The sequence below is a fragment of the Alosa pseudoharengus genome, unplaced genomic scaffold (assembly GCF_046254945.1).
Source record: "Alosa pseudoharengus isolate Yale_2024_CS ecotype anadromous, Long Island Sound unplaced genomic scaffold, YU_APseudo_1.1 YU_APseudo_1.1_scf_5, whole genome shotgun sequence".
NCBI lineage: Eukaryota > Metazoa > Chordata > Actinopteri > Clupeiformes > Clupeidae > Alosa > Alosa pseudoharengus.
In genome coordinates this window covers 30,140,450-30,155,156 of record NW_027468837.1, presented here as the reverse complement: position 1 = coordinate 30,155,156, position 14,707 = coordinate 30,140,450, and the positions used below count along the sequence as shown (strand labels likewise).

General features: G+C 41.4%; 1 protein-coding gene across 1 annotated transcript; it reads right to left on the bottom strand.

Annotated features, from left to right (window-relative positions):
* LOC143104579 (myosin heavy chain, fast skeletal muscle-like) lies at positions 1-13,544 on the bottom strand. The gene is made up of 40 exons (XM_076268694.1): positions 13,513-13,544; positions 13,073-13,288; positions 12,522-12,665; positions 12,266-12,422; positions 11,875-11,902; positions 11,658-11,772; positions 11,481-11,573; positions 11,332-11,395; positions 11,142-11,240; positions 9,567-9,670; positions 9,335-9,473; positions 8,990-9,108; positions 8,754-8,903; positions 8,459-8,629; positions 8,063-8,369; positions 7,890-7,963; positions 7,678-7,765; positions 7,352-7,469; positions 6,769-6,892; positions 6,536-6,672; positions 5,886-6,141; positions 4,906-5,148; positions 4,639-4,815; positions 4,400-4,545; positions 4,188-4,278; positions 3,716-4,105; positions 3,512-3,638; positions 3,283-3,401; positions 2,902-3,098; positions 2,615-2,798; positions 2,365-2,530; positions 2,125-2,249; positions 1,722-2,030; positions 1,437-1,640; positions 1,214-1,339; positions 908-1,078; positions 717-821; positions 530-625; positions 290-421; positions 1-92 (listed from the first exon to the last, which is right to left on the bottom strand). The coding sequence occupies exons 2-40, from the start codon at positions 13,274-13,276 to the stop codon at positions 75-77; spliced, it is 5,817 nt and encodes a 1,938-aa protein (XP_076124809.1). The 5' UTR covers positions 13,277-13,288; positions 13,513-13,544; the 3' UTR covers positions 1-74.
* Between the last annotated feature and the right edge of the window lie 1,163 nt (positions 13,545-14,707).

The following is a 14,707-nucleotide window of genomic DNA, read 5'->3' as shown; positions in this document are numbered from 1 at the left end:
TAGCTTTTTAATCTTGATTGGGTTTATTAAGGAATTCATATTCTATGACTCCTTGGTGGTTAGGACTTCACTGGTCACTCTTCATCTTTGCTCTAAAACATAAAGATAAGAAACCAAATCAAGACAACTTGGCTGCTTCCAACTGTACAATTATTGTGTTATTATTATAGTGTATATCTATTATATTTAGTTCTTCAGTTTTTCGTCTTAGAAGCCCTAGGAATTATTTTACTGTATGATACAAATAATTAGTCAAACATTTTCTAATTTATATGACCTATTACTTTACCTTGCCAGCTTCACGACTTTTGGCCCTCAGCTTGTTGACCTGGGACTCAGCGATGTCAGCACGTTCCTGAGCCTCCTCAAGCTCATGCTGCACCTTCCTGTACCTGGACAGGTGAGTGTTGGCCTGCTCCTCCTGTGATAACATAGACATTTTTTCATGTTTTCAATACAAAATCTATTTTCCTAGTATGTCAGTTTATTTGACCATATGTTGGCTAGATCAATACAAGTGTTTACTCACAGCCTCCTCAGCCTGTCTCTTGTAGGCCTTCACTTTCAGCTGCAGCTTGTCCACCAGATCCTGCAGTCTAGTGACATTCTTCTTGTCCTCCTCAGTCTGCACAATTATGTTGATAATCCAGTCAATTTCAGCCATCTACTATGTATGTGTAGTAATGTTTTGTAATCCATGAACATAGCTAGCCTACCTGGTAGGTGAGCTCCTTGACTCTCCTTTCATATTTGCGGACACCTTTCACAGCATCAGCTCCACGTCTCTGTTCAGCCTCAACCTCAGCCTCCAGCTCACGCACCTTTTAAATAAAGATTTGTTTATCAAACAAACATATTATTATATATCATGTATTTTTAAAACTGGTGCATATTCCAAAGATCATACCCTTGACTCCAGTTTCTGGAGTTGTTTCTTGCCACCCTTCATGGCCAGGTTCTCAGCCTCGTCCAGGCGATGCTGGAGGTCTTTGACAGTGACCTCCAGGTTCTTCTTCATCCTCTCCAGGTGAGAACTGGTGTCCTGCTCCTTCTTCAGTTCCTCAGCCATCATGGCAGCCTGAATGTCCCAACAATATTTCAGTTAAAACATAGCATATTTAAACTGCCTCACATTTCCTCTCAGAACTGAATTAACTGTAATATGGGTAATATCGAATGTCCATAATGCAATACTGCACCATCATTGCCTTACATCAGTGATGGCCTTCTTGGCCTTGTCCTCTGCATTTCTGGCCTCCTGGATTGTATCATCCACCTCTCCCTGGATCTGAACAAAGTCAGCCTCCAGCTTCTTCTTGGTGTTGATGAGACTGGTGTTCTGAATATCATTATCAAATTAAAGACAGTTTTACCTGTTAATGCATAAGGTGCAACCAGCAAAAATTATAAAAGTGTGCACTTCATAATTGTCTTACCTGTGAATGCAGCAGTCCAACACGCTCACTGGCATCCACCAGCTCCTGCTCAGCCACTTTGCGGCCTCTCTCTGTCTGCTCTAGAGCAGCTCTAAGCTCCTCAATCTCAGCCAGCATAAGGCCATTCCTGCGCTCCACCATGGCAACCTGCTCCTTCATGTCTTCCTGTCCTCTAAGAGCATCATCAAGGTGTAATTGGGCATCCTGTGTAACATAATATTAGTTAACAAAAGGTACTATTATGTGTCACTGGTCTGTTGTATGTTGGAGTACTGTATCTGATACCTTGAGTTGTCCTTGTACATTCCTGAGCTGCTTCTGACATTCAGCTGCCTGGCGATTGGCATGGCTGAGCTGAATCTCCATCTCATTGAGGTCTCCCTCCATCTTCTTCTTGACTCTTAGGACATCATTCCTGCTCCTGACCTCAGAGTCTAGAGTGCTCTGCATGGAGTCAATCACCCTCTGGCTGTTCCTCTTGATCTGCTCAATCTCCTCATCCTTCTCAGCCAGCTTCCTGTCAATCTCACTCTTGACCTGATTAAGCTCCAGTTGGACACGAAGAATCTTGGACTCCTCATGCTCCAGTGTACCCTGTTACAGAAGAAGTTTGAATATCTAAAATATTCAGACATAAAGCAAATAGAGTTCGATTATTAAAAATGTTATCCTAAAGTGACAATCCTACCTCTGCTTCCTCCAGTGCTGTCTGGATTTCGGCTTTCTCAGTCTCCACTGACTTCTTGGCCTTCTCCAGCTCATGGATGCTCTTGCCAGTCTCACCAAGTTGTTCAGTGAGGTCAGAGATTTCCTCTGCAGATTGAAATGGAGAAATCCTGAGAAATCAAGACCATCTCTGCAGGAAAAACATTTTCTAGTGCTTTTGATAGGCAACATATCAACTGGTTATTTATTTAGGTTTCTTTACGTTGCAGATTCTTGTTCTCTCTTTTCAGGGTCTCCAGGTGATCCAGAGATTCTTCATAGGAGTTCTTCATCTTGAAGAGTTCAGTGCTCAGAGAGCGAGCTTCTTTCTGAGAACCTTCCAGCTCAGCTTGACTCTCCTCATACTTCTGCTTCCATTCTGCCAGGACCTGATAAAACATGGCTTGTGAAGAGGAAACGACATGCTAAACTAGTATGTACATTATTGTCAAGGACGCATATTACATCTATACCTTGTCAAAGTTGCGTTGTTTCTTGTCAAGGTTGGCAGCCAGTGCATTAGCCCTCTCAACATCAATCATGAGGTCCTCCACTTCACCCTGGAGTCTCTGCTTGGTCTTCTCCAGAGAGGCACACTTGGAGTTCACAGCCTCTATGGTTTCTTCAGCATCTTGGAGACGCTGGGCAAGCTTTTTCCTGAGAAAAAGTTTTATCCTTAACTTATAGTGGACTATCAAAGCAAATAGTACATAGTACGTAGTTTCATGTCAAATAAAACACATTTGTATAAATATTGTACTTGGCCTCCTCCAGCTCCTCAGTGCGTTGGATGGCATCAGTTTCATATTTGGTCCTCCACTGAGCCACCTCGCTGTTGGCCTTGGACATTCCACGCTGCAGCTCAGCCTTGGCCTCCTGCTCCTCCTCATACTGCTCTCTGAGCATGTCACAGTCATGACGAGCTGATTGGACAGCATGAGCCAGGGCATTCTTGGCCTTTCAAGAAGAATTTGAACATTTTAGATAGTCAAATTTAATTCCTGGCCAGCAAAGGAATTGTTGACAGCATGAAGTAATGATTTGGATAGAAATCATTGATGGGATACCCATCAATACAATACAATGTTTACAATACAATGCAGCGTTTACAATACAATGTTTACAACCTGGCAAAACTTACTTTAACTTCTTCCTCTATATGCCTCTTCAGCTCCTCAATCTGCTGGGTATAAGCTTGCTTGGCTCTTGTCAGCTGAGTGACAAGAGCCTCTTTCTCCTCAAGCTGGCGGCCAAATTCACCTGAAAGTAATTTGTTTTACATTATGTGTCGTAATATGAAAGAAAAAAATCAATTTGTGATATGGGTTTTAACAGAAGAATGAACATATTTGCTAGCCTTTTGCATTTACCATTCTCAGTTTGAAGCCTGGCTTTTTGTGCACTTATGTCATTTAACTGACGGACATTTTCATCATTCTTTGACTTCAGTTCACTCATTTGGTCCTCAAGGGTGCGACACATTTTCTCAAGGTTAGCCTGAAAGAAATCTCATGTAAGTATTTCATGGAGGAAATTGCTTTTAAACACAACTTAAATGGCCCAACTCTTCATACCTTGGATTTAGCAACAGCCTCCATGTTACTGGAGAGGTCATCGATCTCCATTTTGTATTCACTCTTCTCCTTCTCCAGCTTCTGCTTGACACGCTGCAGATTGTCGATCTGCTCACCCAGTTCCGCCACGCTGTCGGCCTGCTTCTTGCGGAGAGCGGCAGCAGTAGCTTCATGCTGCAGGGTGGACTCTTCAAGATCACGACGCAGCTTCTGGAACTCTGCCTCCCGCTTCTTGTTCATCTCAATCTGAGCAGAAGTGGCCCCACCAGCCTCCTCAAGCCTCTCACTGATCTCCTCGAGTTCTCTGGAGAGATCGGCTCTCTGCTTCTCAACCTTAGCCCGAGCAGCACGCTCAGCTTCAATCTCTTCTTCAAGCTCTTCTATGCGAGCCTGGAATTTGTTTAGAGTATTACTATCAAGTATGTGTTTTATATAATCACACACAGAGAATATTTCTCAAACCACTAATTACCTGGAGTTCCTTAATCTTCTTTTGAAGTTGGGATCCCAATGACTGTTCATCTTCAATCTTGCTCAGAAGTTGGCTGATTTCAAAGTCCTTCCTGTAAAGATTAAAACAATGGCAAAATTAATCATGCATTTTTAGTGTCAAATACTTTGTGCCAATGGGCAATAGCATGCTGGTGTTGTTTTCCTCTTATCAAATGTATGTAAATCCCTTACTTCTTGATCTTTTCTTCAGACTGCTGCTTGTCATTCTCCAGATCCATTATGGATTCCTGGGCCAGTTTCAGGTCACCTTCGAGCTTTCTCTTGGCTCTCTCAAGATCCATGCGTAGCTTCTTTTCTTGCTCCAATGATCCTTCGAGCTGTGATATAAATATGTTGAATATATGTTAAGTTATCATCACCATGTGAATATAATATATTTTGTAGTGTTGTGTATCATATGGCACCCTTACATCATCCACTTGTTGTTCAAGTTTGCTCTTTGATTTGGTCAGAGTGTTGACTTTGTCTTCCTCTGCTTGGAGATCATCCAGAGTCTGCTGGTGTGCCTCTTGGAGGGCTTTCTTTTCCTTAGTTAATTTAGCAAGGGCTTCATCTTGAGAAGCCATCTCCTCAGTCAGGTTTTTAACCTAAGGGGATGTGATTTCAGTATATTTTACAATGTAATATACTGCCTTGATGAATCAGTGGAAAGAGTAAAGCACAAAAATGAACGCAACCTTGTTTTCTGTAGCATGTTTCTCTTTCTCCACTTTAGCCAGGGTGAGCTCCAAGTCATCAATGTCTTTCTTCAGCTCCGAGCATTCATCCTCCAGTTTCCTCTTCTTGGCAGTCAGCTCAGCGTTGATCTCCTCCTCATCCTCCAGCCTCTCGGTCGTCTCTTTGAGTTTGGCCTCCAGCTGGATTTTGCTCTTAATGAGACCCTCACATCTCTCCTCAGCATCTGAGAGGCCCTCAGATTCCTGGTGTGAATAAGTGTATTATAATGGTGACGCTACACAAGTGTTTTTTTCATACAGTATACAATTACAGCCAAACCGCAACTCCTACAATGACAAAACTAGAAGGCCACTCAGGTCGTGCAGACCTCCCACATATAGCTCTGGTCTCTGCAAGTCAAGCTTGAGATATCAGTGTGTAATCGGTTTTAATGTGTCAACATAAACATCAACACCATCCAACAATAATAATCATCAGATGTACATCATCTTTCGGCAATTCATTTGATATGGAAACGCTACACTCTGGCATTCATTTATTAATTCCATGTCATGAGAACACCTACATGCTATTTTGTGAACTCCAAAATTACTGTTTTGGGTGAGACTGCCTGAAAAGAAATGAATTTCCTTGCTTTGAACAGTAGAGGGGAAACCAGATTGCCATATGACACAACAGTAGTGTAAGTGAAACGGAATCGCTACAGTTGCACGGTTGAGTCGGATATTGAATTTCCCTTTGGGGATCAATAAAGTATCTATCTATCTATCTATCTATCTATCTATCTATCTATCTATCTATATCTATCTATTTATCTATCTACTCCAAAATGTTATTGGGTTATTGTTCTTGGACCCTGCTACACCTTTCCACCAAGTTTCATGGACAACAGGGCAGTAGATCCTGCACACAGACAGACGGATGGATAAACCACACAGAAAACATTACTTCCTGGCGGATGTAATAGAACAGTACTCACAGCTGCTACAGCTAACTGCAGGTCATTCTTCTCTTGCAGCAGAGAAACCATCTTCTCCTCAAGCTCTTTCCTTTTTGCCAGGGCAGCCTCCAGATCTGTCTTCATTTTCCCGTAGTTCTCCTTCATGTTAGCAAGTTCTTTCTCAGTTTCAGCACTTTTCAGAAGTGGCTTGATCTTGAAGTACAGCTTCATCCATGGCCAGGTTTTCACATTCATGAATGCACGGATATTGTATTGGATGGTGAAGATTGCTTCTCTGTTGAACAGAAAAGTCCATATTCAATTCAATTCAATTCAATTCAATTCAATTCAATTCAATTCAATTCAATTCAATTCAATTCAATTCAGTCCAATTCAATTCAATTCAGTCCAATTCAATAAAGTCTTCTAAAACTATTTTTACACTCCACAAACAGAAGACACATAGACACTGTAATCTACTGTACATGTGCACAGGGTTCATTGTTTTTTTAAGATGGTTACTTCATATACATGCAAGTTTTCATAAAATGAGCACCCAATGACAAAAATTTTTCATTTTTCTATTTAAAATCTTTCTACCAGAACTATCTATTTTATAATCTATATTTTATTCTGCAGCTGCGGTAAAAATACTGTATCATAAAAGCAGTATTTAAACTCGAGCTTACCTTCTTTCCATCATTTTAACAAACTCCTTCCTCATCAGGGAGCCACGGCAGAGGGCCTGAGTCATTGTGACCAGAGTTGCCAATTTCTCATCTCGCATCTCCTCAAGGACACCCAGCAGACCAGCTTTGAAGAACACCTGTGGATAATTTCAAGAGGTTACAGAAAAAGGGTTCTCATTCTCACATATGCAATCTCTGGGTCTGGAGATAAAAATGAAATGGAATCTGTGTACTTTTGTGTGTCCAAACTTGTACTGAGTATGGTCCACATCGATGGAGCCCAAGAGTTTCTCTGCGGCCTTTTTGTTGTCAATGAACTGACCATCCGGGATGACGCTTGCGTTCAACACCTTGTATCTTAGATTGAAGAGAAAGAATATGTACTACATTACATTTATTCATTTAGCAGACACTTTTATCCAAAACTACTAATCAATTATTTTAAAAGGGCCATTGTCCCCAGAGCAACTCGTGTTTAAGTGCCTTGCTCAAGGACACAACGGTGGAACCCAGGAATTGAACCGACAACTTTTCAGGCTACTGCATGCTAGCCCACTTCCTTAGTCACTATGCTACCACTGCCCCACTTCCTTAGCCACTACGCTACCATGCTACTACACTACCACTGCCCTACTGCCCCAGGTTCTATTATGCAATATTTGTTATTGTTATGACATCAACATTATATGGTTTCATTAACTCTGACTATGTCAAGGTGATTGCTATGACTGGCTCTACTGTACCATATACTTACTTAACACTTTTAAGCGACTTAATACCTCTAATAATTATTAATTATTCAATTCTTTTAGTCACCTCTGCTTGAAGTCACCATATTGGATTCTGCTGGGAAAGCCCTTTCTGCAGATTCTGATACCCTCCAGCACACCATTACACCTCAGCTGGTGAAGGACCAGGAAGTTCTGCATCAGACCTTTGAGGAAACCAAACACAATTGAGGTGACACACTGAATGCTTCTTTATGAATGCTTTTTTATGAACACACTTTATGCTTCTTTATAAAATCAGCTTGGGAAATTGTCCATCAAACTTGTAAGGTGAATTCAATATTTTGATTGAAAGAGAGGTTTGGAAGGATAGGGAGTTTACATACACGTAATCATATAAAAAGTATTTCTCACCTGGTGTCTTTGACTCATTGGGAATCAAGCAGCGCACAAAGTGAGGATGAGTGCTCCTCAAGTTGGTCATTAGCTTGCCCAAGTTTTCCTGTGATTATGTATAGACAATTTAGAACAAGTCAAACAAGTAACTAAACACATCAACAATCTTTTAGTCAAAAGCTGTTCCAAAACATTTTTTGATAATTTATATAAATCAACCATAAAGTCACCCTGAACAGAGCAGACACCGTCTGGAAGGAACCACCCTTCTTCTTGCCTCCCTTCTTGCCACCACCACCTTCAGCTAAAAGATCAAACAAAAACAACACATGTTTTGACTTGTGGAATCTGACCAGTGAACTGTGATGTGACTGTTATGATATACCACATGTTTTAAATGTACCTTCAGAACCAGCATGAGATGCATACAAGAAGGCCAGCAGTTTCACTGCAGACTTCTGGTACAGCTGCACAACAGTGTCATTCAGTGGGTCCTTGTTCTTGTCCAGCCAGCCATTGATGTTGTAGTCCACAGTACCAGCATAGTGCACCAGGGAGAAGTGGGCCTCTGGTTTGCCCTTTACTGGTTTGGGTTTCTCAAAGCATTTGGTTTTGCCAAGATGCTGGTCATACAGCTTGTTCTTAAAGGTAGTGTCTGAGGCCTTGGGGAACATGCACTCCTCTTCAAGGATGGAGAAGATGCCCATTGGCTTTGAGATATAGAACATATAGCATTACATTGAATACTTTATTTTTTATTGTGAAAATATGCATTTTTTATTTTTTATTTTGACTTTACCTTCTCAATAAGCTCAATGCAGGCAGCCAGATCCATACCAAAGTCAATGAACTCCCAATCAATTCCTTCTTTCTTGTATTCCTCTTGCTCCAGCACAAACATGTGGTGATTGAAGAACTGTTGCAGTTTCTCATTGGTGAAGTTGATGCACAGCTGCTCCAAGCTGTTAAACTAGTATTTTGGAAAACAGAGACATATTCAAGTACAAAATATTTTTTAACAGTTTGAATTGTTAAACTATTGTGATAACTGAAAATAAATAGGTCATTTTTATTTATTTTTCAAAATTACATACATCAAAGATCTCAAATCCAGCAATGTCCAGCACACCAATGAAGAACTGCCTTGGCTGTTTGGTGTCCAGCATCTCATTGATACGGATGACCATCCACAAGAACATCTTCTCATAGACTGACTTACACAGAGCGCTGACAGCATTGTTGACCTAGTCAGGTATAAATAACATTGTGAATACATGATTGTACAAAACATCTTATATAATATGGCCTGACGTTTTGCAAAGTTTCTAACCTGTGGCACAGTTTGACCTTTGGTCACCATCTCATTTCCAACCTTCACTCTGGGGTAGCACAGAGCTTTCAGCATATCAGCAGAGTTCAAGCCCATGAGGTAGGAGATTTTATCAGCCACTGATCAAAAAATAAATATCAGTTAACAAAAAGTAGTAATTTTTCCAATCACTTTACAGAAGAGGCATTACATTGCCAAACATCAACAGAGATCTGAAAAGTATTACATGAAACTGAAAACTTAATTTGAAAAAAAGTTTATTCCTCAAATGATTTAATTTTATGATGGTTTTCTCCTGTTAAATAGATAGTGACTTGGAGTTTTACAAAACCTTTCAAATCTTACCCTCAGTGCCGTCAGGCTCAGCCTGCTCTTCTCTCTGCTTCTGCTTGAACTTCATGGCCCCATGATGCATCACAGCCCCAGTTAGCTTGAAGATGCCTATTTTCTCCTCAGCAGTGAAGCCCAAAATGTCTATGGCCGTCTAAGGAGAACGAGTTGTAATGAGTATGAATGACTCATAATTTCCATAAAACCAACTTCAATGTAAAAATGTGTATTTATGTGGATGTCTTACATCTGTAGCAATGAACTCCTCCACATCATCAATGCTCTTGACGGTGATTTCACCTTGGCTGATCATAGGGAAATCATATGGGTTGGTGGTGATGAGAAGTGCCTCTAAAATTCAGATGGAAAAACAGTCATATCATGAAATTGCCAATTACATCAGTCGTGGAGGAATTTAAGACAGCCAAAGTCCGGTTGGCCATGATGTTGCGTGGCAGTGATGATCAGGCTGTGCGACAGGCGAACATCGTAGTGAAGACAGGACGGAAGTGGAAGGCCAGCAGAGCTCTAAGGGAAGCGGAGAAGCGCCTACAACATGCAGACATCATGGGCACGGTGACCCAGGGGAGGCTGGGCCTGGCAGTCATCACTCGAGCAAGCTGGAAGGAGGCAAGGGCAAAGGACCGTAAAGGGATGGTGCAGAAGGAGATTCGGGCTGTGGAGGAAGAGAGCAGACAAGCCATGAAACAGCAAGTGTCCGAGGAAGATCCCTCAGTTGGAAGGACATCTGGAACATGGAGGGGAATCGGATAAAGTTCCTCCTTAGCTCCGTGTATGATGTACTGCCAACACCAACAAACCTCCAAAAATGGAGACTGACAGAGGATCCCTCCTGTGTGCAATGCACGAGACCAGCAAACCTGGAGCACATTCTGTTGTCCTGTTGGGCAGGGCTGACTGAGGAGAGGTTGGGGATGGTGCCATGATCATGTGCTGGCGCAACTGGCCTATGGACTGGAGGAGCCCAAGGCCCAAGACAAAGGCCCCCGCTTCATTGGCTTCCTCAGGCCTGGGGAGAAGGCAGGCATGGAGGACAGATGTTCAGAGATCCTTGGTATGGCAGAGGACTGGGAGATGAGATTGCCGTCACCAGCTTCCGACCAGATATAGTGCTCTGGTCCCAAGCAACAAGGCCACGAGCAACGAGCCAGCAGAGTTGGAGAGCCTGGAATCTACCGGTGGAGGTGGGTTGCAGGGGGTTCCCGGGACAGTCACTTTGGAGGGCATTGGGACTTTGGAAAGCATTGGGACGCTTGGGGTTAGAGGGGCAATCCGCAAGAACCTGGTGAACAACTCAAAATATATCATATCAAACAGGCAGAGACAGCATCCACTTGGCTGTGGTTAAAGAGGAGCAAGCGGTGGCTAAACAAGGCTGGCAGAGGGGGCGGGGTCAGAGCTGAGTGGTGAAGTCCGGAATGGCCGAGGGGGCAGTTCCAGGACGCTGGTTCTGCTGTCAAGCCCCATGGAGGTGTTGTGGGCTAGTTGATGAAACATCGGTGAAGTGAGGTGCCCACTTGAGAGGCCAGTGATGTCAACAGGTCTGAATCATGCAGCTCTGCCCTCAGTTGAAGCCGTGTGAGGGGAGCGACCTCTATGCTAGCCACCCCACATAAGGTGCAGGACGTAACTCCTGCCAAGTGCGGTGGCTGCGATATACCCTATCTTTTAAAGACATGTTGAGACATACCAGTTTTACTTTACATATTATATGTATAATACATAGACATATAAAATGCATATATAAAGACATATATGCACATATAAAAAACAAATACAATTGTATTTATGCATATCATACCAATCAGCTCAGGCTTATGTCCAGTCATAAGCTGGTAGAAGATGTGGTAGCTCCTCTCAGCAGACAACTGGAATGTGACTCTTGACTTCTCCAGCAGATCTGTGACATGGCATTTTTGATAATTAGATATTATTAGGTTTCTAAAATTATATTGAATATTTACTTTTAATAGTAGATGATGACCACTTACATGTCTCAATATCAGCAGAGGCCAGTTTGCCAGTTGTGCCAAAATGGATTCTGATGAATTTACCCTGAAAGATTTGTGATTAAATTTTTTTAGTAAAAATAAAGTAATTTTAAAAAGTCATTTATTATGATTTTCTCGTAAATACTTACAAAACGGGAGGAGTTGTCATTCCTCACAGTCTTGGCATTACCATAGGCCTCCAGCAGAGGGTTGGCTGCAATGATCTGATCCTCTAGTGACCCCTGGAGAAGAAGTGAGGTCATTTAGTGAAGCTAGTCTTTCCCAAAAAGTCAATATACATCTGATCTGATGTTTCTCCTACTCACCTGTATTTTGCCAGAGGTGGCCTCAGCTTTCTTTGATCCTCCAGCCACTGCAATTGTTGCAAAGTACTGGATGACACGCTTGGTGTTCACAGTCTTCCCAGCACCAGATTCTCCACTGGGAACAAATAAGAGTGAGAGAATATAGTCATGTGCTTTCAGTCAAAGTATGCATCCTTTTAATTTTCATTAATAAAATGTAGTTTGGAAGAGTCCATACGTGATTAGGATGGATTGATTTTCACGATCTGAGGGAGAAAAGGAGTATTGCTGTACTCAGTATAATATACAGAGGTTCAATGTACCCTTAACAGTTTTTTGACCTTAACATAAAGTTTCCAAAATCATTTTGATGACACATATCCTCATAACATTACGAACGGCACTTTTCTGAACGGTCCTCTGTAGGCCCTCTGTAGGCAATCAAGCAACTTTTCTAGTTTCGAGTAGGAATCAAAAAGCAAAAGAACTGCTATGCTACAGAAATTTTCGGAGATCTTTTTCTTCTTTTTTGCATTCCCTCTATATTGTATCTGAGTTATGTTCATACTTTGTTGCAAAAGACGCATATTTCGTTCATTTTCTAATTTTGTAAAGAATTAACATCCCACCTTGAAGCATGAACTGATAGGCGTTATCAGAAATGGAGAAGATGTGGGGTGGAGCTTCAATTCTCTTCTTGCCTCTGTACCCAGCTACAACCACAGCATCGTACACTGGGAGCCACTTGTAGGGGTTCACAGTGACACAGAACAGCCCAGAGTAGGTCTGTAACAGAGAAGTAGTGGTTGTAGTGGCTCTTACATAGACATTGTTTTGTAGTAATGAAGTACTGTGAGAAGAACCAAGATCTGTTATGTATCTTACATAGATCATCCATGCTGCATAACGCTCTTTGAGGTTGTACAGCACAGCAGGCTCATGGAGGTGGGTCATCATGGCCATGTCCTCAATTTTGTCATACTTTGGAGGATTCATGGCGAATATCTCATCCTCTTTCACAGTGACTGTCTACAAGGCATAGTAAATGTCAGTATTTTATGCACATAGCTGGATATCACTGAACAATGAACGTGTGAAGCTTTATAGGATAAGCATGCTGCATTTCTATAATGTAGTTATGCTTCAGACATCAATTACTTATATTGTAATACTGGCCAGAGATTCAAATACAAACCAAAGTCTACTTTCAATTAAAAGAAAAACCTACATAGTGTTTGTCACAGTAGAGTGTAGATAATGTTTTCAAGACACAGACAATACATTACAGTAATTGCCTGTCATGTTCTATTTGTGTTTAAATAGAAACCGATGTGCAATTTTAATTAAAAGAAGACCAACATATCATAGAATATGTGAATGTCACCGTGTAGTAAAAAACAAAGTAAAAAAGAAGAAGCAAAAATGTGATATCTTACTTTGCCACCTTCCAGATGTTTGACAGTGGCTTTGCCACCCTCTCGTTTCTCCAGCACTCCTTTGACATAATCTTCTTCTTTGTCAGTCACAAAGTAGGCTGATTTGGCATCAAATGGTTTGTTCTGGGCCTCAATACGCTCCCTTTCAGGTTTGCGGAGGTAGATGGCCGCTGGGCCGAAGCACTCCATCTCTGCGTCCCCCATGATGGCACTTTGCTGCGGGCGAAAAAGTGTCTGTTACTTCCTGTAACCAGCTGTAGCATGAGTAGTCTCCACACTCTCTCCTCATCCCTGGCGCTTACACCCTGTCATTCATGAATGAGCCATGAAATCGTTTAGTTCCCCTGATAAAGTGAGCCAAGTTTCATGGTTTCGCCTGGTAGACTCACTCTGTTATGTTAGACTATATAACATTTTCATTGACACCATCTAGTACATACCTGCTTAACTCCCAAGACGTAGATATCTGCTTTCAACTAGGTGGTGGAAAAACAATTTAGTATTTTTTAATTATCAATAGGCATTTGCACATGATATCTGTGACGTATTACTGAGCTGAAGAATCCCCAAATGTGTCACTCACCTTTAGGGGGTGTTGGTTCGTCCTGAGAGAAGCCTGGTGCTTCTGTGTTATATAGGGAGACTTGTGACCAGTCAGCAAAGGAGCTCTGCTAGATTTGGGCATGAGCTGAGCAGGGTGACATTATTGTAGGGTCTTGTTCTTCCCACTGTAATTATTTTTATCTCAACAGCACCAGAATATCTTTTTGTTATATGCATAAATGCAGAACTGCATCAAAAAATATACATTTCAAGTCAGAAACAGGAATACCTATATTGTACGGCAAAAATGACCTAGGTCTAGAAATGTTTTTACTTTAATAGTTTAAATTATTGTTATACACAATATTTTGTCATAATATTTTTAGAACACAGTATTCTTAGAGCAAGTAATCCTAAAAGCTTACTGTTTGACACCACTACTATCGGGTTGCTATAAACAGGAGAGATACAAATCTGTATACAAATCTACAGTTGATGTCATTTATCGAAGAGGACACATTCAGTATGACACATACAGTAGATGTAGTAGTTGTTTTGTTTGTATTCTATGGAAAATTAAACTCACAGAAAATATGAATTTATCTGTGTCTTTGGCTTACATCTCAAGAGATGTCTCATTAGAAACATCCCTATCTGTTGAAAATGTACATATTATGTATGATTAACTCTGGAACATATACATTTCCTCTATAATGAAACTCAAAATATGTTGATAGAAGAAAGAGAGAAATGTTTGATACAGTATGTGTCAATATGTGTTCCAGTTTAGAAGCTGAGCACACTGTCATGCTTCTGTTAGGAATGTCTGGTGCCAGAATCTGTCCTTGAAGTGTCTGTCCTTGGAAGATGATCCTGAAACATTTGACCAAACTCTCAACACCAGCTAAATGGAAACAACAAAATGGAAATGTTAAGTAAACTCTGTGTTTTACTGCTCTCTTCTGAATGGCAGCCAAATAAATGATGTGCAGGATACACAGTAAAAGTGCTGAAGGTGTGTGCCACCCAGCTCAGTGGGCACCAGGTAATTTGGAGTGATACATTTTGTTGTTGTAACAACACAGACTTATT